This window comes from Natator depressus, chromosome 17 (genome assembly GCF_965152275.1).
Source record: "Natator depressus isolate rNatDep1 chromosome 17, rNatDep2.hap1, whole genome shotgun sequence".
Taxonomy (NCBI): Eukaryota; Metazoa; Chordata; order Testudines; family Cheloniidae; genus Natator; species Natator depressus.
In genome coordinates this window covers 12,233,973-12,261,565 of record NC_134250.1, presented here as the reverse complement: position 1 = coordinate 12,261,565, position 27,593 = coordinate 12,233,973, and the positions used below count along the sequence as shown (strand labels likewise).

The 27,593-nt window shown below is 44.2% G+C and overlaps 1 protein-coding gene across 1 annotated transcript in view; it reads left to right on the top strand.

Annotated features, from left to right (window-relative positions):
• SMTNL2 (smoothelin like 2) overlaps window positions 1–22,290 on the top strand; it is a 44,768-nt gene extending 22,478 nt beyond the window's left edge. Inside the window, exons 2-9 of the mRNA XM_074974520.1 lie at window positions 5,375–5,462; window positions 6,239–6,481; window positions 7,181–7,243; window positions 9,503–9,578; window positions 11,836–12,009; window positions 12,688–12,805; window positions 14,466–14,617; window positions 20,661–22,290. Of these exons, the coding sequence (XP_074830621.1) occupies window positions 5,375–5,462; window positions 6,239–6,481; window positions 7,181–7,243; window positions 9,503–9,578; window positions 11,836–12,009; window positions 12,688–12,805; window positions 14,466–14,617; window positions 20,661–20,787 (1,041 nt within the window). The 3' untranslated portion in view covers window positions 20,788–22,290. The remainder of the gene's footprint in view (window positions 1–5,374; window positions 5,463–6,238; window positions 6,482–7,180; window positions 7,244–9,502; window positions 9,579–11,835; window positions 12,010–12,687; window positions 12,806–14,465; window positions 14,618–20,660) is intronic.
• The last annotated feature ends 5,303 nt before the right edge of the window (window positions 22,291–27,593 follow it).

The window sequence follows — 27,593 nt, the reverse complement described above, 5'->3', positions numbered from 1 at the left end:
GCACATTTACCAGCCAAGGGCCAGTAGCTCCCATCAAAGTCACTGTGAGTTCTGTACAGAGAACAGTGGCAGCAGAGTGTCCTTTGGCATTAAAAAAAAAAAAAAAAAAAAAAGTCAATCCGGCCACTTTGTACAAAGTGGGTTAAATTCCAGCCCCAGTGACGCCAACAGGAATTTCACTGTTGACTTTAATGGGAGCAGGATTTCACCTTTCCCTAACTAAACTGTGTTTGAATTGTTGCAAACTGGAGAAAGTGAGCGTGTCTACTGTCGGAGGCATCCGTTTCTGTGCATGCCAGAGCAATGAGCATGCTATACAGGAAGACTTGGGTTAGCTGCACTTTCTGTTTCAGTGGAGGTTTGCTGTTATTTATCTTGCAGATACAGCATCATGGGGGTGTTTTTGTAACTCTTATTCTGCTTGCCTCATCTATGGCAAACCAGTCATGGAAATATTTTGTCAGATGAGAAAATGATTCCCTACAGTTTGTAAACTGACATTATCAAGGGTAGAAGGATCAAGAACTGAGCTACCTTTTTTGTGTCTGTTTGTAAAGCTTGTGGAATTCTTTGTGGGTTTTCCTTAAAAAAAAAAAAGTCAATGGTTTTTACAAACATTTATTATGAAAGGATGGGATTTTCAGAAGCGTGCCACGCTCACTTCCCTTTGCTTCCATTGAAGCTGATCAGAGCTTTACCACTAACTTCAATGGGAGCAGAATGAGGCCAGTACTGAGCACGTGTGAAAATCCCACCCAAACCCAGCAACAGCAGCTCAGCATTCAGGAGGAGGCTGTCATCAATGATAAGCTGCTCTGCAGGGCTATGGAGCGAAGTTTGATCTTGAACCCTGACTGCATGCTGCCTCAGCACAACAAAGAGGAGGCAAACAACCTGGCCAAAGTGTAAAGGCAGCAAATCAGAACACCAGGGCATAGCCTGACCGCCATGTTACATCCCTGCTCACTGCATGATCAAAACATGGGACCTCCGACTCGTTAGCGACGATGCGCCACCATCAGCACTGACGTGACTTCACTGAAATCAATGGAGCTATGCCAAAGATGATTGGGCCCACATGCTAACTGTGACTTGTGCAGATGGGAACCATGTGTGGAGTCCACTTTACACCCTGTTGAAATCTGAATAGATGGGCCATTATTTAGGGTCAGACTGTCTCTGGCTGGTGCCAGAGTGCGATAGCCCTTCCTCTCACCCCTCTCTAGGACCAAGAACAAGTGCAATCCCTGCCCTCAGGGTAGGGTAGAGAATGCTGTCTCTGGGCAACCCCCAGGAAACAAATGTTGTTCCCCCCAGCAGCGCAAATGGGGAGTAACTTCCCTAAAGTCAGTGGTGTTGCTCCAGTTTTACACCAGTGTAATTGAAAGCTGAACTGGGCCGGTGGACTGACTGTTTACACTTATCACATCATTAACTTCAAACATGTGAGCAATTCCATTGAAGTTAAGCACATTGCTTAAGTGCTTTGCTGGACCAGGGCCTAAGTCAGTAATGGGTGGAGGGCTGCATGCTGTTTAGACATCAGTGCACAGAGCCTTGGTAAAACACTCCGGTCCTCAAGGTGAAGATGCTCCACTCACTTCCGGTTCCATGCTTACAATGGATTTTAGTGGATAAGAGCACATTTGGACCATGGGGCTTGCTACTGCATGATACGGAGAGGGAGCACCTCAGCCAATGGGAGTGCTGAGCACCGCCTACAGGGAAGCACCTCATTCAATGGGAGTGCTGAGCACTGCTGCAGAGGGAGCTTATACCACCCTCATTACTATAGTATTTGAGTGTCTTCCAGTAGTGGATAAAGCAACATGCCTAACATCTGTGCGAAGTAACTTACTGTATAGCAAAAGCCAAAGCAGAAAGCTTGGCTAATGGATAGAACACAAGTCAGAGGTGTCCCCATTTATGTCACAACCTGGCCCTTTTTATTTTAAAATGAGCCTTAAGGTTCAATTCTGCACAGGCCCAAACGGGCTAAATACTTCAGCCTGAGCTTAACTTTAACACGATGAGTAGCACCACTGAGGTCAGGATAGGCTGGCTTCTCTAAAATTTTGTGTAAATCACAAGAAGTGAGTAACTAGTGGCAGGTAATTTGGATTTTTAAAATTCTAATAGCAACAGAGGTAAAATGTGTTTGTTTATAACTTATGGGGCCAGATCCTCAGCTGCTGTGAATGAGTGTAGTTTAATTGAGTGTTATGGGGCTATGCTGATTTACACTGGCTGAGGATCTGGCTAAGGATGTATAAGTTAACAGCATTCTAGGCTATGTCTACATTTACAGAGGAGTGTAGCATACAGATACTGCACACCCAGCTAGCACAGATATAAATAGCAGTGTCGATGGTGAGGCACTGCTTAGACAAGTAGAATACAGACACACCCGAAGCTTAGGGTGTATATATCCTATATGGCTCTCTCTATATGTGCAAGCAGTCCCGCCTACGTCTACGCTATTTTTAGCAGTGTAGTGTCCTGCTGCCCTCTGCCCTGCCAGATCCTTTCACTGCCATGTGTAGCTACACACCACAGTGTGGATGCAGCTGGCTTTTCACTGTGATACATAGCTACACTTACCCTACACGCTGTCACAAGTGTAAACAATAAAGCCCTACATGTTGGGCTAAACTCTGCTCTCAGTAACACTGGGGGTAAATTCTGGGAACACCATTCAATCCACTGTGTTGCTCCAGATTTACACTGGTGTAGCTGGGAAGAGAGTATGTCCTTCTGCATTTTTGCCAACTTCAAGAGTTCACAAGTTATGAATCAGGCTCTAAAATCATCATTGGTTTAATTATGATTTTTTTAAATAATAATAATAATAATCTTTGCCTCCAGATTTCTGCATCTTTAGGTCACGCTCAGTTCACGTTTTCAGGCTTTTCTCCATAACCATAACGGTTAGAAATTTCCATTTAAAAAGAAAATGAAAATGGAGACTCATAAAATCACCTGCCTCCAGGAGCTGAGGCTTTAAGATAAACACCAAATATTGTGAGGGTTGGGATAAAATGATGTGAGTGGGCAACCCTGCGTCTGGTGGGATTTTTTGTTTTGTTTTGTTTAATCCTGCACTCTGAATCCAGGGAGAGAGAAATTGACATATAACTGTTGCATCTAATGTGACAACCCACTTGCACAACTGACTGCTTTGTTTTCTTTCATAATTTGCTTAGATTGAGTAAAGACACGGATGTGTTGCAGATTTTTTTTTAAACTTTTGGGCCAGTCTGGTGTAAAGTCTATTTACAGTGACATCAAACTTTCCCATGGACTTTAACTTAGGGAACTCGCAGTTTCCCATAAAAAGGTATAAATACCACAAACATTTTTTAATCGAAATAATCATGTGACTGCGAAAAAAATCTTTTTTTGGTCCCTTGCAACCAAAAATTGTGTACTTTCTGTTGGATGACAAAACCAAAACATTCTTGGCTGATTTGCCTGGAATTAAATTAGCAAACATCTAAAAGTAGTGTAGTTTTCCAAAAACAACATTTCAAAAGTTATAAATTGTAACTGAGTCATAAAATGCTACGATATTTACTTTTCCCCGAATACTCTTTCCATATGTCATCTAATTGTAATGACTGTCATTTTATCTGCCTTAAGTCGAAAGAACTTGTGTAGAACATTAAGCAGTTTTATGCAATGTCCTGTAAATGTTGTATAAAGAAGATTCATGTGTAAACATAAGGGACTCTTCAAGTTAATGTTGAGAAGAGTTATGGGCTTTACTCCACAGCTTGTCCCAGTGGAAAACTTTTACGGGACATAAATTATACCACCGCTGTACACAAAGGCCATTAAATCATTCCTAAGGTAAAAATACTAGGTTAGGATTTAGACTTACAATAAGTTAGGCTCAGCAACTGGATTGTCTGTGTGGAGAAAAAGTTGTCTTTTATTTTGCCCATCCTGTACAGGAGGGGGAATAGATTTACTGGGATACTGCTGTAATAACTTGGACCTCACTCCTGCAGTCAGTCCTGATGTGTGTGACTAACTTTACTCACAGGAGTAGACCTGTTTAAGTGGATGGGGCTATTCAATTTAGTGAAGTTTTACATCTGCATCAGTGCTTGCAGACTTGGGCCCTCACTCTGTTTCTGCATTGATTTTCATAATGTGCATGCAAATCCTGGGTCTGATCTTGTGAGGTGCTGAGCACCCTAAACACCCAGCACCTCTTTTAGGCCCTGATCCTGCAAAGGCTTAACTTTACACATGTGAATAGTCAGACTGGCTTCAACAGAACTACTCACATGTGTAGAGATATGCACATGCTGTAGCTTTTGCAGGATGGAGATATTGTGTCAAAGACAGCGCAGAATCATTTGAAGACATGACAAAGTTGGCTATAAAGCAGAATAAATTAACTTTGTGCAGAAGAACTGTGACGCATGACTGGTATGTGCATCTGTGAAAAAGATCACACTCAGTTCACTGAAAGGTACAGACTGAGCGTCTCGTGTCCTGGGGTGAGATCTTGGCACTCTTCAAGTCCATTGGAGTTGTGCCATTGATTTCAGTGGAGCCAGGATTTCACCCGTGGTGTGCATACCACTGATCTAAAGTAGACAAAACTGATTTTGATCCTGCTTCTTTCTGCTCCCAAAGAAATGAACGGGAGTTTTGCCATTGACTTCACTTGGAGCATGATCAGGCTTTATTTTCCACACTGTGTTAAATTAACAGCAGATGGGCTCACCTACAGTTCCCTACAAGTGGATGGCAGTGGTATTTGCTAATATTAAAAGCATGTCAGCTTTTAATATTAGCTGCCCGTCTTTTCTGTATAGCAGAGGGCTTTGTTTTAAGTTGCAACACAACTCTGGAAGGTTGGGGGGCGGGGGGGAAGGAGCACCAGAACTTCCAAGGTATTAAAGTAACAGAGGGTGGAAAAGGCAGAAATTAGTCTTTTGTGTGATGCCCCCTGTGATTACAGAAAGTTCCCCACCTGAGCGTAGTGTATCCTCTATGTGCCACAGGACAGGAAACCCCCAGTGCGTAATTTGTCATGAAAGGGGTGCCAGGGCTCAAGCAATTTTTTTACATTCATAACTGAGGCAGCAAGCCCAGAGTAGTCGGGGCTCTGAACTGTCAAACCCAGAGGCGCTGGGGCTCAGCCCTGGCAAAAATTAAGCATCGGAAACCCCTCCTTTCCGCACTGTGCTCCTGAATAATTTGGCTTTTTGGGGTAGGGTCTGTCTCCCACTCTTTTGCCTGGAGACTATTACAATGGGACCTGATCTCAGCTGGGGCCTCTGGATGCTATGACAGTGACTACCATTAATAATTAGAAAGCCAGAACATCGTTCAAGTGTTGCGTGTCATGTTTTGGCAGAGCGTGGACCTGGATGACCACAACGAACCTGAGACTAGAAGAGTTTCTAATTCAGCCATAGTTGAAAACGGACACCAGTCTTTGTCAGGTAAGAGGAGAGAAGTCCTCGAAATTAGTCTTTTCAAGATCAACTGTGAATGCAAAATATTGCTGCTGGTCAAGAGCTCAAGTCTGTCAGGGTCTGAGTAACTCTCTAATGTAGCCAGTGTCTTCCTCTGGAAGTTGCTCAGCATGGATACTGTACTAAGGCCCTGACCCTGAAACTCTTAGGTATATGCTTGGTTTTATTACCATGATTAGCCACGTTAACTTGTTCGGCCCTGGTTCTGCAATCCCTTAGGCACATGCTTAAGACCCATCATCAGCATGACTTCCAATTACTATAACAGGACTTTGTATTCTGAATGCCTTCCTGTCCATACATTTCAAAGGACTTTGAAAACTATTAATTAACTCTCCCCACCTGTCTGTGGGAAAGGTCTTATTATCTCTCTTTCTCAGAAGAGGAAACTGAGACACGGATGGTTTAAGTGAACCAAGAAAGAATAAAGGAGTCCTGCTTCCTAATCCCCAGCAGTAGGCACTAGACTTAGTGGCCCTAAAAGAAAACACAAGTGGATTAGTCATCTGAAGAAGCTTCTCTAATTAAGAATCTTAAAGAGTAGAATATGATCAGTTACTTCTAATTTATATCTGAGTCTGTGAAATAAATGACATAATCTGCTAGGGGAAAATTTGATTGTTATTCCAGTCTTTCCTAAAATAAAATTAAATAAAGCCATGGTGCATAGATATTGTTGTGTATTATTAAAGATATCTGTCAATAAAAGTATTTCTCTCTACTTGTTTCCTTTAATACCCTAGGTCAGGCAAAAGTCTCACAGGAAGTGACCTCTTCCCTTCAGATGTCAAACTCGTCCCCCGAGGCACATGCCCCTGCAGTAACCTTACGGATGCCCCACCTTCCAGTTACTGCAATAACAAGAGTATCAGAGAAGTTTTCAGGAGAAACCTCCACCTTATCAGGAACTAGTAATGCTACCAGTAGCCTGATAGGGCAGAGCAGGAGCCAGAATGAGGCTGTGAAAAAAACTTCCAGCCAATCAGGTAAAAGAAAGTTCTAGATATGAAAATAATTTGCTCACTGAAGCCAGCTCTGATTTAAAAAAAAAACAAAAAAACCCAAAAGCTCATATAATTTGATTCTTGTTCACACTATTCAGTGTTCTTTTCTGAACTGCACTTCATGCAAAGGTTAGTCGCTGTGATGTTTATAGTCCAGTTTATCTGAGTCTAAGTCACACACTGCAGATTTTACATAGACGTTGCTCCCATCGGGGTTAGATAGGACCTGATCCAAAGCCCACTGAAGTCAATGAAAGTCTTTCCATTGACTGCAGTAGTTTTGGGATCAAGCCCATAGTGGTTTGCTCACAACTTCCCCGTGAGGAAAGTCTTGTTGTTCCTGTTTTACAGATGAGGAAATTCAGGTGCAGAAAGTTCAAGTGACCTGCCTGAGATTTCAAAGAGGAGTGAGCAATGCAGCCCGGAATAAAACAAAGGAATCCTGACTAGAGTGGGTTGGAAAATAGGAGTGGGGTAGGGGTTATGGACCTGATTCTCCTATTGCAACAGTCTGACACTGATGGAACGTCACTGAACTCCTTATTTGTGAAAGGAAAGTCCAGCCTCATTGCCAATGAGAGAAATTGTGTCCAATTAAATAAAAAATCCCTCCTCTCTACCTGCCCTTTTATTAAAACAAAGAAACAAGCAAACCCCTCCTCTGTCTTCTTTGCTTTTCAGTGACTGCTGTGAAGACCTGGAATTCAAGTTCTGTGAGAACAATGGGCACCTCCATAGCTGCAGGTGGGTGTTATTTTCTCAGCCCTTCAGCATGGAAGGTATATCCAAAACCCACATTATTATGCTAAATAGTACAGGGTAGCCAATGCTGCAGTGCTTGCGGGTTCAGATCTGGTCCCATCTCTGCTGAGTAGGATTTGTCTATCCACTAATCTTTAATTGGATGGTTACATTACATCAGTATGTAGTAACACTAAGAGCATTACAAGGCTGCATGCAGAGGTCCAATTTAGCCCCATTGAAGTCAAGGAGAGTCTTTCCATTGACTTCAGTGAGAGTTAATAAATGAATTCTTAGCAGAGGGCAATGGTCCATTCAGACTCAGGGCATGTCTACACAGCAAAAGCTGTTCTCTTGAATCCAGCTAGCGCAGGTAACAGCAGTGAAGATAGTGCCGCGTGGGCTTCAGAGCTGGCTAGCATGCCAAGTACATACCCAGGGTCTGTGCCAGTCTTGAACTACTTGCGCTGAATCCCGTGCTATACTGTCTTCACTGCTATTGTTCACCTGTGCTAGCTGGATTCAAAAGAGCTCTGGTAGGCTAGCCTGTACACACCTTTTGCTGTGTAGACATGCCCTTGGAGTAGTTTGCCACTGCGGTTTGGATGATCCAGCCAGAGCAAAGAAAAGCCTTCAGTTTATTTTGGATTTTCCACAATGCTCTTTGTCCTTACCACAAACACTTCATAAATCACACTCCCAGAAGGGAATTTATTCTCTTAGCCTTTGAATGGTTTGTCTAGCACTGAGGCCATGGTGCTACCAGATCAGACTGATTTTGCGTTCTTTGCTGTATATTGGGGCAAACTTGATTTTCTGGAGGAGAGAATGACCAGACACCTCCGCTGTGGGGAACATGGAGGGAGTAAGGGCTGTGTGAAGCTGCAGCCTGTAGAGCTGGTGGGAAAAGACTTTAACATGGGTGGTATACAAATGAAGGCAGATCAAACCCTGGTACATATCAGGAAGGCTGCTAAACAGAGCTGCTTTGGTACAGCAGCCACACAGCATGGGAGACTGAAATTGCTGGTACCACCATGGCAAAGCAAATTCATTGGAGGAGCCTTCGGGATGAGTAGCAGGGTTTGAAAACGTTTCTTTTCAACATCTCACCCCTTCTTCAAGTCACAAATGTGTAAAAGGACAAAATGCCTCAGCCTCTTAATTCACGTCGAAACAAATGACTTGAACTCTGTCCTAGAATGCTGTTAGTCCACATCACCAAGCTGTTACTCTCTGTAGACAGCAATGCCATTTGGAACCGATTTGCATAGTCAGTTCTGCAGGGATGCAGAACGACACAGCCTAGAAAACGCATTACTTCTTAGCACAGGCTTGCACGTGGAGGATCCAGATCAGCTGTGGGCAGAAGAGCACAGGAAAACTTGTCCCTTAACCGTCCAAGGATTAAACCTGAGATGAAGAATCTTTACATTCAGTTTTCAAAGGGCAATTTAGTTTACACTTGAAAACCTAGGGCCCAATTGCCTTTTCATTTCCGGTACCAGGGAGTAAATCAATGAGGTCGATGCAGCTACATGCATATGAAACTGATGGAGAAGAGAACCGGCCCCTTAGTGTTAATGCTGGGTGAGCATGTGCTTCATTCCCATGCACAAGTACTGAACAGGGCGGAGACCCTGGGCTGTGTCTCCAGGAGGCATGACACAGAAGATGCAGCCCAGGGAGAGGTAGGGGCAAAGCTTTGCTGTCAGCCACCTTTGCACCCTGCTGAACCTGGGCTGCTCGGGGAGGGCTGAAAGGCCCTTGGTGGAACTAAAGCAGCCTGTGGGGCAGCTGCTTTAAATTATATCAGCCTCCCCACAGCTGCTTATGGCTTGCCAGAGTGACCACAGCAGCCTATGATATAGTACCTTTTCCTGATGATCTTCCCTGACATGCCCTGGCTCCATCTCCAGCATGCCCTCTACTCTGGGACTGGCAGGAGGGCCAGTGTAGGTCTGCCTGCGGTGTCCCATTCCAGTGTCTGCACCAGGGGAATTGTCCCATGGCCCCTTGGGAGCTGTTTATTGCCCTGTATGCGACTATAGTGGTGCCTGGGACAGCGGGGAGAATCTCTTCACAGGAAATCATTAGCTCATACTGGCAGAGGTCTTTTATAGAGAAATCTGCAACTTTTCATTGCTGTGAGTAAGAATAAATGTGTGGCCACATGTCAGGAAATAGATTAAAAACATGTGGGGGAAGGAGAGAAAATACTTTCAACACTGATGCATCTTGTTTTTCTTGCTGTTTATACAGAGAAAAGCACTTCTGTCACAAAGTCTACGTCAGCCATGAGCTATGGATTGACTAGTGGAACCAAAGCTAGTGAAAGGTAGGATCTTTCCTTGATTATTTCAGTGAGACTTTTTCTGAGTGTGTTCAACATAGCCTAAATGCAGAGGTCTTCTGTTGACTCACCCTGGCAGCCAGACCAAGTGGATCCTACTGGCTTCAGTCTGAAAAAGGGTTTGAGTGTCTCTGAGGCAGAAAGAAAAGGAGTACTTGTGGCACCTTAGAGACTAACAAATTTATTTGAGCATAAGCTTTCGTGAGCTACAGCTCACTTCATCCGATGCATGCACTCCTTTTCTTTTTGTGGATACAGACACGGCTGCTACTCTGAAATCTGAGGCAGAAGGAACTAGAGACCGGAACAGAGAGAGATCCTACAGGTTTTCTCAGGAACTGTCAAGCTCACAATGATGCTTAGACTGAGATTAGTTTGTAACGTAAATTAACAGCAAAGGCAAACCCCAGAAATGGGTTACTGTGTTAGGAGCAGGTTGGGAATAGCATGTGGTTACCTGCCCTGCATTACAGGATAAGGGACGGATGGGCTTGTGGGTCAGGCACTGGATGGGGACTTGGGAGATCTTGGTTCAGTTCCTGGTGCTGCAATAGACTCCCTGTGTGACCTGGGACCCTTAATCTCTGTACTTCAGCACCCCCCTGTAAAATGTGGGTAACAATATTTCCCTACGTCACAGCCATGTTGGAAAGATAAGTCCATTACTTTGTGTGAGGGGCTCAGCGAGGGGGCCATATAATTACCGAGATAATGTGATAACCTTTGATCTAGCCGGTTCCCCCAGACAGTGCAGGATTGTTCCCTGCTGTATACTTTATTGTGCTTTAGCTAGGCTAGTGACCTATGTCTTCACGCACGGAGTGTTCCACCGTCATACAAATCTCACTGTCAGAACGCACCAAGTTCAGAACCTTGCTGTTGATTGCCACGTTGCTAGCCCTGTTCTAATCCCAGCGTGAACAGGCACAGATGGGATGTAAAAAGCTTAGACATGTCCTTTAATAGCCATGCCTGGGCCTCTGAAAGCTCCTTTTAAAGCACTCAGCTGTGTAAAAGTTGTTATTTTGGGTCTATTTTTGGCACTTGAATGCATGACCCCTATCAAACATCCTTAGTTTGACTGGCCTGCAGCTTAGCTTGCAGCTTTAAGTTTCTAAACTCCTTGCAGAACACACTATGACTTTCTGCCTTCACTCCAAAAGGCTAACTACCACACCTTTGTGATTAACTCAAAGTCACAGTTGTTTAGTATAGGATTACACAGTATCACAATTACTGCAGCAATATCAAGGCATCCTCAGCATGCAAAATCTCATCAAGAAACAGGGGAGCACAGGTTACCTAAACCTCTTAAACTGGGCTTGCATCTGCCCTGAAAATTTCCCTGCACAGGGTTTTACATTTCTTTTGAACAACTAATAAGTTAGGATGCTATACCCGCTCCTTGGTGGCTAAGTCATAGGAGAATGATCATCGTGGGCTTAATAGTAGATCTGGGTTTGAGTCACAGCTCTGTCGTGGATAATGTGTGATCTTGAGCCAGTCAGTGCCTCGGTTTGTGCCTCAGTTTCCCCCTGTTGGAAATGGTGGGAACACACCCACCTTCACATGTGTAATATGTGGCTTAAATCACTAATGTTTGTCAAGTGCTTTGGGAACCTCAAATAGAAGTGCAAAGTGATAGATAATCCTGTATAATATAATCCAACTGGCCTGCTGGTGTAAATTGGCCTGGGTCCATTGGAGGCAGTGGAGCGACGCTGACTTACAGGAGCCGAGGATTGGGCTTAGTATGAGTGATTTAGGAGCCCAAGTACCAAAAATGTGACTTATGCCCCTAGATGCCTAAATCTTATTGGAAATTAATAAGGATTCAGACCTTACGTGCCCAACACTTAGATTTTTAAAGGGATTTAGGAGTTGCTCTGCTCAGAATTGCCACGGCTGATTTAGATGGCTAAGTCCCATTTTCAAAAGTGATTTAGGCCTAGATATTTATTTAAGCGCCTAACTCCCACTGATTTCAATGGGAGTTAGGCATCTAAATACCCTTGGAGACCTGGCCTTTTGCAGTCTACGTCCTCTGACCTTTCAGTTAGATTTAGGTTCCGAAATACCCAAGTTACTTTTGAAAATGGCTAAGTTATTCACATGCTTTTGAAAATGTTTATTCCATGTGTTTACGCTGCTGAAGTTTTGCTGTTACTGATCTCAGTGCTTTGTGGCGATACCCAATGTTCCAGATAGTTTCTCTTAGAGCGTTTTTGGTGTTCTCTTCCAGCAATACCATTGACAGTTACTATGATGTGACACCCAAATCCTGCTCCCCACCTCCGACTGTACATCGCCAAGTGGAAAGGAGGCGAGAACTGGTGCGGTCTCAGACATTGCCACGCACTTCAGGAACACAGGCCAGGAAAGCACTCTTTGAGAAATTTGAGCAGGACAGTGGGAAGTATGTCATACTCCTTAGTCCTCTTGCATCCAAAGGGGGCTCAGTAATGGGAAAATATTCTGCTAACAGCTTATAGCAGAGGGATCTCCAGATTTGGAAATTTGAGCAAAGGAAAGCTGGGGCCTGATCCAGCTCCACTGAAGGCAATGGGAGAATTTCCAGTGGGTGCTGGCTCAAGCCCTTGGTGGACACCTCCAACCAAGAATGAAGATCCGGTAATGTCAGGAGGTCAACCTGAAAGGGACAGAAGCCAGGAAATTCAGAGCTCAAGCTGTTGTATATTCACTTTCCTGGCCCAGTGGGTGTTGTTCAGAAGGGAGTGTTGTAAAAACCTCCCTCTGGATGGCTCATAAAAGGAGATGGATTTCATGGTCTTATAGTGTTATCTGAGAGCCAACAATATGTACTATGCTTTACAGGACATGGTCCTTGCCTCAATGTTTATACTGTAAATAGAAGCTAGAGGTGAAATTCTGATTCTTTTGACGTCAACAGGGGTTTTCCCTTTAGCATGGTTAGGGCCAGGTTTCCCCTATGCATGTCTCACATAGGCAACGGGTGGCAGAAGAAAGGTTGTGTTTATGGGTTCTTTACTGTCTATGTCAGGGCACACAGCTGATGTGAAGACATTCGGATTAGTCTTCTCTAGTCAAGGTTTTCTCCCTTTTCTTCTTCTAGAGGAAAAGGAGAGTCCAAAGCAAAGCTGAAGCGGTCACAGAGTTTTGGGGTTGCCAGTGCAAGCAGCATCAAGCAGATTCTACTGGATTGGTGTCGCTCCAAAACCATAGGATACAAGGTGAGAAGACGTCACTGCTTTCCATTTTAATTCTTTCCAGGAACTTCTTTGAGTATTTCTACAGAAACTGTACTCAAAAAGTGTGTTCCACAGCTAGTGAATCTAAAATACACTAGACCATGGGTTACATTTATCACTGGTCTCCAAAAACCCCAAGAAACGGTGTGTGTATTGCTTATCATAGAATCATAGAATATCAGGGTTGGAAGGGACCTCAGGAGGTCATCTAGTCCAACCCCCTGCTCAAAGCAGGACCAATCCCCAATCAAATCATCCCAGCCAAGGCTTTGTCAAACCTGACCTTAAAAACTTCCAAGGAAGGAGATTCTACCAGCTTAGTTCATTTGAAGTGAATGAGACTACTCACATCATCGAAGTTAGTGCTTAAGGGCTAGATTGTTTAAAATATTTAGGCACTCAACTCGCCATAGGAGTTAGATGCCTAAATTTCTTTAAAAATCTGGCCCTCGGTGCTTTGCTGGATTGAGGTCTGAATTGTTTGCATTTACAGGATTCATGTTACGTTTGTGCACTCTCTGCTAATGGCAGTGCGTGCCTCCTTTATTCTACATAGTGAGATGTGGATAGGGCTGGAGATTACTCAGTAGTACTATTACCTGGAGACAAAGATAACTTAGTTATGCAGCAGACCAGACTACTCTCCATTAGAATTAGAGATGTTTAATCATATTAAATGCTTGAGGTTAAATTCTCCCAGTTTCAGCATGTTCGTGTCTATGGGATCGCTCCAGTGTAACTGAAGAGAATCTGAGCTGGGGGAGGTTCCGTTAATGTTACATAGCATTAAACTGCATTGCCTAATGCAATTGCAAGGGAAAGGGACAATTTCCTAGATTTATAAGAACAAAAGAATGCCCATGCTACAGTTCCATTCTGAGAAAACAAAATATTATTGTTGTTGAACACTAAACTCAAGGGTATGTTCCAACAGATAATGAAACCGTCAGTCTGACTTTTGTAGGGTGGGGAAAAGTCTAGCATCATGAAGCAAAAGAGCCCAATTCCATTTCGTTACATGGGTGCAAATCCAGAGTGACTCTGGCTCTTTGCTGTAACGGCAAATGGGCCAGTTTCTGCACTGTCCTACACTGTGTGCAGTCCCTCTGGGGCAAAGTGTCCCCTCATTTACCTTCAGACAACTCCCTTAAAGTTAACAGGGCTATTCAGAGTGTAAGTCAGTACTAATTTGACCCTAAATGTGAAGCAAGCAAGTACAGGTTAGTCTTTATACGACACTAAGCACTGCACAGAAAAATACCATCCTCCGGTTAGTGACTACTCCATAGGTATAAGTAATACTCTCGTAAGAGTAGACAAAGACAGAGGCTGATCCAATGCCCATTGAAGTTAATGGCAGTGTTTCCATTGTCTTCACTGGGCTTTGGACCAGGCCCGTAGACTAAACATCTGCTTTGCACCTGTGCTAACTTTCGCAAAAGGGCTGAGGATGCCAATTCTCCTCTTAGCTGAAATAACGTAATGGGTGTACAAACAAGGAAAAAAAACATAAGGCATCTGCTAAGTACTCTGCATGTTCCCTTTGGTGAGTAAGAGAAGGGCAAGAATACAGCCATGAGTGAAGACGGCTGCAGTTCCCAGCTCTGTACATGGCCCTAAAGCTCTGTTTGCATTCTGACAGCACCTTGATCTACAGAACTTCTCCTCGAGTTGGAATGACGGGATGGCATTCTGTGCCCTGGTGCATTCTTTCTTCCCCGAAGCCTTCGATTATAATGCGCTTGACCCAGCTAACCGCAAGCGGAACTTTGAGCTGGCTTTCACCATGGCTGAGTGAGTATCACTTTAGATCTCTGTGAAGTGCATCCAATTAAAGTCTCACAAGACTGTGCGGCAACAGAGTGTGATCATTTCTCTCTCATACCCTCCATCACAAGCTCACCCTTCTTATGCCAGAAAAGGGTAGTAAGACATCACATGAAGCAGGAGGCTCAGGAATCAAACGAGGCATTTTTAGCAGATGACTGGTAATCAATAAGTTGTTGCAAAGAAACTCCAGGGCTCTGTGTCCCAGTCTGTCTTTGGATTCATGCACTCAGATTCTTGCCTGCCAACTCCAGTTCTCCCTATCAACCAGAGCTATTATATACACAAGGGATTTAGGAGCATCAGTACCATTTGAAAATCTCCCCCATAACGCTTAGCACCAGAGTATCTATAAAGCACTTATCATTGTAGCTTCTAATAGCTGGGTCCTGCTCCCACAGCAATTCATAGCAGTCTTGCTACTGACATCCGTGGGAGGCAGGACTGGGTCTTTAGAGTGTGGGTACGTGCACTAACGTGAAGTTCTGATGCACTTGATTTAGGTCTGGAAATTCATGATTTTCACTTTAACACTTTCAGAAGACTTAACTTGACCTTTCTATTGCACATCATAGAGCTTCCATTCAGGTTCCATTCAGTAGCTTAAGTTAACCTGGGCTGTTGTCTAATCGGATGTTGTTTCCCTCTAGTCCTTTGAGGGAAATAAGTTAAAATAGCTTTTACAAATTCTGCTGACAGTTATTACTGCATGTTCCCGACAGGTGGCTTTTCTAAATCCATGTAAATATCCATCTGGAATGCTCTTAAACCTTATAAATTTTATTAATTGAGATTTGGAAAAAACCAGAAATGGTCTTAAGATGGATTAGTAGTAACTATGACAAAGTAACCAGATCAGACCATATGACTCGTAACTGTTGACAGCCTATTGGATTTCAGTGTAGCAGAGAACAGAATACATGCACTTTCCTTGAGACAGCTGGAGGGTGGGTTATACAGGGTGACTTACAAACACTGGAAGATACAAGCAAACTGAATTTAAAAGAAGTTATTATTCCATTGTTAGAAAATTGGGTCACTTTAAAAATTACTCTCAGCCAGATCCTGTAAATTGGCGGATGCCATTGATTTGACTAAACTGGTCTAGCTCCATTGACTTTAACGGTGTTACACTGATTTACAGCAGCCTGGGATCTGCCCCTCCAACTTTAACTTACGAGGTCAAGGATTCTTTGCCTTTGAGTTGAAAAGTTTAGGATTTGGAACCAGGAACCAAAACAACAGTCCCAAGAGTCATGATACCATGGTGCCTAATCAGTCAAACTCACATTTACAATACTCTAACCTGGCAGATAGGACAACTGCCTTTTGGCATCCCCTGAAAGGGAACAAGGGTGGCTATTGCAAGGACACTTGCAATGAGAGATTATCCCCCCCAGCTCTCAACAAGCCTATCATGGCAAAGTATGTGCAAGACACGGCCGTTGTCTTTATTTTTCTGTAGCTGTAAAATGATGTTGATCCGTGAAATAAACACAAAATTAAGTGGCGAAACAAATGTAAAACATGCATCAGTCAAGAGGCTGTACATGAGTGGTCTTTGAGCAGACACTAGTTGTGGTGTTAACATACGAAATAGCGAGGAAAGTGGAATGCAGTACCAAAGGCCTTTTACTGTTCCTGCTGTGCGTGTTTACAGGATGTATAGAACTAGTATGCCGCTGGCCTATATATACAGCATGATTCTGTGTACTTGCATTTCTGCAATCGACACTTTCCTTAAACTGAATTTCTCCTGACTTTTGGGTGACTAAGGAACATACGATCAGACTCTCATGTTTGGTTTTTTTGTTTTAGTGGAATACCATTGTTGTTTAGAACAACACTTATTTTGCTTTGTGAAATACTGTTAGGAGGGACGAAAGTTATGTCTGTACACTCTTATCATTGTCAATTAAAGCAATTAAAATGTCAGCCTAGGGCTCTGTTGTTAACACACACATTTGTCTAAGGGCCCGTCTCTGCTGGGGAGTGATTTGTACCGGTGTAGTTAGACAGGCACAAATCCCAGTGTAGATGTGCTGCACCAGTGCAACTTAGTGCGGTTTGAAACTGGAGTAAGCTGCAGCAGGGCTTGTCTACACGCTGCGTTAGTGTGCCTCAGTGGGGTTTGAATTGTAGTGTACACCAGCATGTTGTACGCTAACTGGCCCACTTGCACCCTGCTAACCTAGACTAAAAGTTCCTTGAGTGTGTGTTGAGTCCTGTTTCAAACAGTACTATGTTAACATGCACTAGGGAACTTTTAATGCACACCAGCTGGCTCCACACAGGCCAGTTAATGTGTAACACGCTAGATGCAGACTAACACGCTGTGTAGACAAGCCGCCAGTATTTCATCAGTGCAGTACATTTACACTAGTAGTTGGCACTGGTGTAGCTACATTGGCACAAATACCCTTAAGGTCTGTCTATATTGGGGTACATCTACACAGGGGTAAAAAAACCTACGGCTGGCCCGGGCCAGCTGCCTTGAGCTCATGGGGCTCGGGCTCTGTAAAACCGCTGTGCAGACGTTCAGGCTTGGGCTGGAGCTCAAGCTGCGGGATCCTGCAAAGATGGAAAGTCCCTAAGGTCTACGCAGCAATTTGTAGCCCCGGAGCCTGAGCCCAAGTCAGCTGACCCCAGGCCAACTGCAGCCATGCCGTGGGTCTTTTATCTCTATGTAGACATACTCTAAGTCTCTTAACTAGGACTTGAAAAATATTCAGTACTATTTTGTTCCATAGATGGTAGCAAGAAAAGCAAAACTACTAAGAGATGCCAGCTGGTGGACTATTGATTATAGATCACAGAACTCTCCCAGTGTCACATGGAGTACAGGTTCACTTGCTATTAAAGGCAGAGCCGATTTAATTGTGTTTCCCAGCTGCAAAGGTCTGCAGATATATCCCTCCAGACTCCTGCAGATGTGTCTTCTATTGAAGGCCAGTGGGAACTTCAGATGATGTTTCCTCTCTTTCTTCCCAAGAGTAAGCATCAGGAACAAAGCTTTGCCCTAGTCAGCACTGTCAAGACCAAATCCAGGCTAACGAAGGAGCAGATGGCCTAATGGAGAATGTAGTATTAGCACTATTCTTGTTAAAACCCTAGTATGCTCTAGCTCATTGTAGCTTCATAAAGGACCTGATGTCTGAAACTCTGTGTCGTGCTATAAAAGCTAATCTTTCCAGTAGGCCAGTCGTCAACAGGTATTGGGAGCGTTCAAAGTTAAAATCAAGAATCAGACAGCAGTCAAAGCAAATCACAAGGAAAGCTCTGAAGCGCTACAGTTTATGGAAAGTGGCTCATTTTAACAGTTTAAAGCATTCCACTAAATTCCGTTCTGCCATTTTCTACATAAAGAAACATTTACTGGTCTTAAGGGGTTTGACATTATACTGAAGCTTTATTAGGTAATTGCTGCAATGTAAGTGTGCCATCTGAGTGGGATGATTTTATAACCAGCCTTATAGTGTTATTTCACTACTCTTTGGGAAAATGGGCTCTATATCCTCTATTTGGACAGAGAAGAACCTACATCCTTTCTAGCTTTTTATGATACAAGTCATAGGTGACTCTTACTGAACTTTTCCAGTAACCATCATAACAAAGAAACCGAGGTTTACAGACACCTCAGGGAGTTAGTTATCCCACTCTCATTGACATTCAGTGGGAATTGGGCAACGAACTCTGAAACCCCTTTGAAAATCCCACCCTAATACCCGATTTAGATGAGGTCTGCATGCGAATCTCACCCCGCTGGAAAGATCAAAAGGATGCAGCAAATGGTTTAGTTTTCTGGAGTGAGATTTGCAAGTCTCCTCCTAGTTATGTCCATGAGAGTTGACTTCAGTGGTAGCAGAGAGGGGCTAGTGCTGTGCATTTCTGAAAAATCTCAGCCCTGCTTGTTAGGCGAAGCTCTGTAAAACAGATTGAGGGATCACACCATGCAGTTGCGTCATCCTGCGTGTTTTGGCACACCGGATCAGTGAGTGAGACCAGGCAGGGTTTGCTAAATTCATAACAAAGGGGCATTTTTCAGCTATTTGATAATTTTGTTCAATTACAGAAGGAAGGAAATTTTAAGCTGCTTGACCCAATGTAAACATGACTCATACTCAGCTGCTGTGCAGTTTAACTTGGGTAACAATAAGAGCGCTCCATGGGGTACACAGTTAGGTTCAGCATGCTCTTTCCAAATAATCACAGGATGCAGCAATGCACGGCTACAGGCACCTACAGCTTTTGATGTAGCTTCAAACACTGTAACACTGACGTACAGTAGGCCCCACTCGGAGTGAAGTTTTTCAAATCAAAACTTCATTAGAACTGGAATCACCGTTTGCCATGAAGCAAAACTCTCACTATAAAGGCCATGCACCGTATTTGAGCTCGCTGCAAGCGAGGTCAGTCATAGATAAATAAAATGATAGGGGAAGATAATCTTTCTTACTCCTGCTGCTCATTAACACTCCTGTGAGTAAGCCTCAAGATTTTTTAGCTGGTTGATTTCTGACATGAACTATAATAGAATGCATTACCTCCCACACGCCTCTCTCATGGCACAGGGTGGCTCTGTACAGCCCTGGTTTGGTCTTCCCCTTTTCTCAGGACTCTCTTAGGTTTCCTTATGGTTAACACCACCCCAGCCTAGGGCTGGTTCAATAATATTTACAGTTCCAAAGCAAAAAAAATCCTCAGATAAAGTCCATCACCACTACACATACGTTCATACTCAGCTTTCGCATGTACAGCCAGTCCTGGAGCTCTTCTTCTGTCCCTGTTGGCTCTTCACCGAGCAGCCACTCTCAGTCCTTCCTAGCTGGAATTCAGCCTTCTCATGCACTAGCCCTCCCCTTATTCCTCAGGGGCTCCTGGCTCTGTACCCTCTACCACAGCCGTCTCCCCAGCCGGGGCTGAGAGAGATCCGTGGATAGTCAACCTTCCCCTACTGGTGCCTGCCCCTTTATAAGGCCCAAGTGCTTTCCCTTAAGCCCAGTTGGGCAGCAGGTAATCAGTCCCAGGTGCACTGGACCCCTCCCTCCCTCTCCAAGGGACCAGTCATCCTGTGGCCCAAACCCAGCTTTTTTCATAGCCAAGATGGTGTGCCGAGATAAATGTGGGCTAGACCACAAGAGACTCTGAAAATTCAGTAGTAACCTATTAGAGAAGAGCTGCATGTGGAAACGTCAGCTTCCCCCGGCGGTTGTTGACTCCGACCTTGGTGCTTTCTTTTAGACCAGAGAAAGACTGGTCTCTCTCATTTCCTTCCACATGACTTGGGTTCTACTGGACAAACCTCTGTCTGCCCAGCGTGCATCATTCCACAGCCCTTCTGTCACCCCAGGCTTCAACAGACATCTGCTCTTCTGCCTCATCCTGGATCCTAGCCTGTGTCAGCCCTTGATCCTGATGACTATCCAGGACTGCTGGCTGGGTCACTCCCACCTAAAACAAACATCCAGGCCTTCCTCATGAATTCCCTTGCCATTTCACTTACCCCTGTTGTCCTCTGCAAGCATCCCTACTGGCTGACAGAACAGCCCTGGGTTCCCCTCTGAACAACTGGAGTGACCTGGGCTTCCTTTCTCCTGCAAGTGGGAGAAGAGGATTTGCAAACCCGAGGGACCCTGCTTGCTGAGGCCCAGGGCAAGGCAGGGGAACTGTGGCATGATGAGAGATAGGGATGCATCCAGCAAAGCATTAGGGGCTTGATCTAAAGTCTATTGAAACCAACAAAAAAATCCCACTGAGCTTTGAATCAGACCATGAGGAGAAAGGAGAGACATGGAACAGGAATGTTCCCTGCTTACAGAAAATGGCAGCCTTCAAGCAATACATGAGCTTGACTGTTTCAGTGTTAACTACAGTGTTATAGAGATTTCTTTGAGAGAAAATTCCACTGTTTGATACAAGCCCAAGTGATTCCGATATTGGGGTAGCAAATGGATACTGGAAATTGTTGGCGATAACCCTGTTTGATGGATCTGTTTTGGTGTTACTGCAGGAAACTGGCTCACTGCGACCGCCTGATAGAAGTGGATGACATGATGGTGATGGGACGCAAGCCAGATCCCATGTGTGTTTTCACCTATGTGCAGTCACTGTATAATCACCTGCGTCGCTTTGAATAAACCCACCAGGGAAGCTTGAATACAACCCCATACTGAGACGACTCCGGTGTTTTCTCAACAAAAGGAGAGCAGTGTTTTGAGAATAGAACGTGGCCACTATTGTTCACGCAGAAGCTTGTTATCGTCCCTGTGCTTGCATTCAGCCTTGTCCCTGCTTACACTGTTGCCAAGCAGGGCCCCAAATAGTGTTGATCACAGCAACGGGCCAGTAAAATATAGGGAAAGGCAGAAATTGTCATTCTGGTGCTAGTGATAAGTTGTTTTAAATACAGTTGTGTTAAAAGATTGAAGAAAGCTAAATTATAAGTCTCCTTCTGGTCAGCTTGGGACACATGGCTCTGTATGGTAAGAGCACCTCTGCTTCAAAGTCATTCTCTCCTACCACAGTTTAAGCCACACAGGAGAATGCAGATGATGTTTTCTACTCCTCTACCCAGTGTAACACACAAGAAACAGAAGGCAGCTTACACCAAGACTTTACAAAGGAAGGCAGCCTCTGCTCTAGTGAATACAAGTTATTTGACTTCCACCATTGCAATATCACCATGCTCGGGTGTGCTTATTATGTTATGTGTGTGTGCGCAACATGACAGCCGCTGGCGGGGGTTTTTAAAAATCAGTGGCCCATATGGGGATTGAAACCACAGCCCAGGGCCTTTGCCACTTAAGCTAAAGGAGTTACACACTTCACTTGCAGCAGTAGTAGGCTATTATCTTTTATCTGCATCAGCCACTAGGGCCAAGGGACACAACCCACCGAGTGTCTGAGCTCAAATCCCCATATGGGCTATTACTGTGTAACAGACTCCACCAGCGTGTGCTAGTGGGGGGCGGAGAGGGCGCAAACTTGAAAATCTTTTGCTCCAGTGGTTGGTTAAGCCAGCACCTGCACAGGCCTCAAGTCCTTGCTAAGGAGGCATGGGGGGAGCAGGGCTGTTACTTGTACGCAATTATGTACGTGTTCATAAATTTAGTGCTTACAAACCAGCGAGTCCTCGGGAGTCCTATTTAACAGGTACAGCACAGGCAGCAGCGACGTGCCTCCACCCCAGCCCTAGGAGAGATCTCCATGATCCATTCCCTCCTCGGCCTCCCTGCTGAAGGGGCCTGCTAAGGTGCCACTGAGTATAAATGATTTGGGAGTTTTGGAACACCTTGGGCTATTTCTGATCTCAGTTAACCCACAGTAACGTCAGTGGTGTTATTCCAAATTTACACTTGTGAAAAAAAAAAAAAAAATCAGATTCCACCCTCTGGCTTCTGTTCACTAGATCAGCAGCTTTGTTTTTGCAATGAATGTAAAAAAACTGAAGTCCCATCCCCCCCCAGAACAAACTAATAAAACGTAACAACTGCCAGGCAAGCAGATTGCTCTTGCTCAAGAATGGTTTTTTTACCTGCATCTGTTTCTGTTCCTCACAGATATTTATAAAAATGACTTTGGTTCTGTATTGATGACCATTTATAATAAAATATATGTCAAACTCCTTTTGGTTCAGTGCTTCTGGCTGAGTAGAGGATAGAGCAGGAAAGAGATTCCCAGAGAAGTTTTTTCAAAACTGAAATATATTTAGAATTTAAAGGAAAAAAACCAACACACTGGGTCCCACTGTGATCTCAGTCACAGGGCTGTAAATCCAGAGCAACGTCATTGGCTTCAGGATGTGACTGAAGCCGCTGGGTCCTTCTGCAGTACAAAGGATAGTAATAATATTTAGTAGGCTACAACTCTTTGCATGGTAGGGACTATCACAGCTGCTCTCTGTATGAGTGTCGTGCTCCCTACCAAGGCTCCTCCTTCATGTACACAGAGATGACCCACTATTAAGGATAGTAGCCTAGGACTCAGACTGAATTCAATTCCCTGCTCTGCCACGGATATCCTGTGTGACCTGGGCCAAGTCACTTAATCTCTCTGTAAAGATGAGAAACTGAGGCTCAACGGGGAAAACAGCACTGTCCTACTGCCCAGGGGTGTTGTGAGGATAAATATGGTAAGATGTGCCGATACTATGGTGATGGGAACCGTATGTGTACCTAAGATTCAGCTCAGACTGTCCCACAGATCATCCTGCTTCTCCTCAGTTGGCTTCTAGAGCCAGCAACTGCTGCCTGCTTCCCCCCACCCCACTTTACAGAAAACTGGCAACAAGATTTTTTTTAAATGTAAATAGTAGTTGAAACTACAGTTTCTAAGCATGTGCAGCTCAAACGCTGGACTTGCTAAATATACCAGGCCAGATCCTCGGCTGGGGTCAATCACCATGGCACCCTTGAAGTCAATGGAGCTACAGTAATCTGGCCCAACTACATCACTGCAGTCCCCTTCTGTACAATGCACAAGCTTGCTCAATTGAGTCAACACAGAGGGACAGGCGGCTGGCCTCTCACTGCAGAGTTAGGAGCCAGCCCAGAAGGGACAATGATGCTAACATGGATTGCTAAATGCACCATCCCTGCAGGATTTTCACTACTTTGGCCACACTCCTATTCCTGTTGAAGTCAATGACAAAACTTCTGTTGGTTTCAATGGGAGCAGGATCACTCTCTTCCTTATAACAACTACACTGTCTGAGCAATCACTACAGAACCAGCACACGTAAATGTGCGTGCAACTGTCGAAAAAATTACCAGGCTGAGGTGGTTCAGGCAGTTCCAGATCCATTCGTCCGATAGACTGAACTCAGCAAATGAATTTACATGGTCCAGGTCATAGTTTGTTGAGTTACAGATCTTCTCCCCCTCACTGCCACGTTCTCATCTTATCCAGCCTATTTTGTTCCAACATCTGAAGCAGGACTTCCAGATACCTTGCAGAGATAATTACATCACAAGCCTAGGGCTGAGCCCCTCCTTTGCCAACTGCATAGCAAAGACCAGGCAATAAATAAGTATTCTCTCACTACAACAACTTTCTAAAGTTTGGTTGTTCTGAACAGTGGGCCAGTTGATAAGCTGGTGTAAACACATGCAACTCCATTAATTTCCGAGGAGCTTCTCTCAGTTACATCAGCCTAAGTTTGGCCTGAAACTGAACAAACCAACACATGGGGGTTGGGGGGAAGACAACAAACAGAAGAGCTATTGACTGTAGTTACCCCCACCACTTCCCTCACAGTTTTCAAAGGGAATCCCTCAAACAGGAAAAACACACTGAGGTTTCCTAGTTGCACTTCAATTGTGAAATGTTTTGCTACCCCCTTCATGCTGAAAAGTGTTGGATCAATTCAATCAGAGAGATGAGCCCAAGCTACACCATTCCAATCTGGGTCTGAACTTCCCCAAAGTTCAGAAGGATTTGGATGGAGAGTTTTCTTCCAATCCAAATAGTTTGGTCAGACTTTTGGATCAGGTACCAAACAGCCCAAAGTTCAATGGCGTTTGGAGTGGGAGTTTGGCTCAGGCCCCATCTCTTGTAAAATATATTATTGCCCAATATAAACAAGGCTGGGGCTCTTGCTTTTCTAGCAAACTGGAAAAGAATAAGGAAAAGCCATTAACCGAATACGTAAACTGACAGTTCAAGCTGGGGGGCATCCTGCTGTTTATAATGCAGATATCCTGTTGCTAGTGTCACAGTGGAAACAATTTGAAAGCCTTTATGCACATCTGAAAAATATAAGGTGCCACATCCCAGTTACTGCTAACCTTCTAGCTTTTACGGAAGTGGATAGAGGTTTGGCACGCTTTTGCCTACTTGTCAGATAACGCTTTGGTGTTCTGAGTTTTAACATTGTCCTGAATGACCAAAATCATGATGGAGAGTAAACTATTGCTCAGCAAAATGTGTTCTGAGTTGGAAAGCTCTAGATTGCTATTTCAAAGTCTTTATCCTCTTGAAATGCTCTGAAAGCAAACTGTCTTTAGAGCCAGAACATACAGACCCTTTCTCACAGCACAGCATCACTATTTTCTCCATTAACATGGTCAGTAGGGACATTACAGTATGATTCTTACTAGCCATATACCTTGCATCACCCCAGATTCATTCACATAGGCCCCCGCTCAAAGGGCTTGCGCGCCATTGATTTCAATAGGACATAAGCATGAACTTAGGTGGTTTGCCAAATCAAGGCCAAATGCAAATCTACTGAGGCACGGAAAGCTGAAATGACTTGCCCAAGGTCCTCCAGCAAACCTGGGTTCTATTCCTGGCTCTGCTACTTGTATGGTGGGGGTATGCTGCTTGTATGCCCCAGGTTCCCCATCTGTAAAAATGGGGATAATGATAGTGACCTGGTTTGTACAGAGCTCTGCAAGATACACTGATTAAAAGCATTATAGAGAAGATATATTCACGAAGCAGTCACAGGCCAAATATTGTGCAGCACCAGACTTCCTCTCCTTCACTGTTTCAGACGTGGCCACTGACTTTGTCTTTTGCATTTAGCTAGTGGCAAGTAACTATTATCTTACAATTATGATATATTCTTGGACATCTGTTTAAAAATAGTAGAAATATGAGAGCTCATTATAAAAAATGAACTCACTTTCAGCTAAATTTAGCCTTGTTGGAAGTTTGTGGGGTTTTTTGGTTATTTTTTTTTTAAATCAACATTGAAAATTTTCAAACCAGCTCTACAACACACACATGTACGTATGTTGCACTGGCAACTTTTACTCATTCTTCATCTTGTCGGCTTTCTCAATTTCTTAATAGTATGTTATCTAATTTATAATGAAATATAAAATTAGTTGTGCATGAGCTTGCGCTAAAACTGAAGCCTTTAAGGGACACCTCTGCTGGATTTCTTTATATTATTTTTCCGGCTCCACAAATACCTATTCTTCAAAAGGGAGAACAGGAGACCAGCATTTAATAGAAATTAATATAAGTGGTATATATCAGATTCAACGGCAAATGGCAGTTTTGAAATAGATGGCTCACTGGTTTTCTAATGTCCTTCTAAAAAACTTCAGAGCCAGTCCTCAATGCATACAAAAGAGCAATCATGTTGTTCAGTGGCACTTCAAGCCTCCTTGTAAGACCAGATTATTTTGCATTCAATTTCTGCAACACTAAACATGTTAATTTTTCCTTTTCAGAGATTTCCTGGATTTCAGTGTAACTGATTAGGGGGCCCAAGCCTGCAAATCCTCACTTTTGGGAGCAGGTTTGCAGACTTAGGCCTTCAGTAAATATAGTTATCAAATTGTAGGCTCCTTAGGATAGAGACTTGCCATGTTTTATTTGGTTGTAAAGTGTCAGACACACCTCTCTAAACATTGGTAGCAAGCAGCTGATCTAGTATTAACAGTGACTGAACATTTCTCTGCTGTACTTCTAAGCATTTGCAGTAGAACACTGACCTCTAATGGCTAGAAATCAGTTCAAGATCACTGTGTAGTGCTAATTCAACTACACAAATTCATTTGAACACATTCCCAAACGCATCTCTCATATAAATAAATAAAATGCATTGAATTATCTGATTACTTTCAAAGCCAGACTAAAAGCAGTGTCTGAAAATTAAGAGGCATCACTGTGCATGTACAGTTTAGAGCAGGGGTCAGCAAACTTTTTGCCCTAAGGGCTACATCAGGATATGGAAATTGTATGGCTGGCCATGAATGCTCAGGAAATTGGGGGTAAGGGAGTGGGTGCAGGCTCTGGGGTGGGGCCAGAAATTAGCAGTTCAAAGTGCAGGAGGGGGCTCTGGGTTGGGGTGCAGGCTTTGGGGTGGGGCTGAGGATTTGGAGTGCTCTGGGTTGGGACCAATGAGTTCAGAGGGCAGGCGGCTCCCGGAAGCATGTCCCCCCTCCAGCTCCAAGGCTCAGCCAGGCGGCTCTGCGCGCTGCCCCGTCCACAGGCCCCCCCCGGCAGCTCCCATTAGCCAGGAACCGCAGCTGATGGGAGCTGCAAGGACGGCACCTGTGGACAAAGCACTGCGCAGAGCCGTCTGGCCACACTTCCACGTACTACGCAGGAGCCGGAGCGAGGGATTGCTGGCTGCTTCCTGGGAGCCGCACGGAGTGGGGCAAACCCCTGACCCTGCTCCCCTGCAGGAGCTGAGGGCCGGATTAAATGGTCTAAGGGGCCGGATGTGGCCTGCGGGCCATATAGTTCGCCCACTCCTGGTTTAGAGCATTGTTTGAAATATCCATAATGATGTTTTAAAACGTGATCAATAGTAACTTTAATTACTACATCAGAGACAAAGTAAGATACATGTGTAGCACCAGGGGGATCTGAATGAACAAAGGAGAGAAGCTACATTGCCAAGAACTCCAACAAACTTCAGTGCAGCCAGACCCTCACTATCGTACCTGCCTCCCCTAGAGAGGGCCATAGGCAACACTCAGAAGAACATGGTTTCACTTTCCATTCCCCCAGCCTCTCAAACCATACCCCTCTGCGACCCTGCTAGTGAGAGATGAGAAACCCTTACAAGACTTTATGAATGCATTCATAACAGTTGTATACACACTTCCATTTGGAGTGCTTGAACATTGTAATCTGATCAGTATAGATTGTGAATATGCATTTTCATATGATGAATTTCTATATATCAATTACTGTGCAGCCTACAAGGAAACCCATATTTAGATTTCAAGAACCATTTACCATTGTATCTATTTAAGGGCCCCAAGTGTGTCTCCACAGTAAAAATGCAGGGATAGAACAAATTAAACAAATAATCACCTTCAGTAGCTGGATAGGTGCTTCCTACCTCTGTTCCATCCAGTAGTTATGTGGAGTTTCTAAGGAGAACACTGGCAGTGATGCTGAGTGAGAAGAGGATGTCCCAGCATAATTACCTTCCCATCCATATAATTCTACTGAATTTCTGAGATTGTTTCCTTCT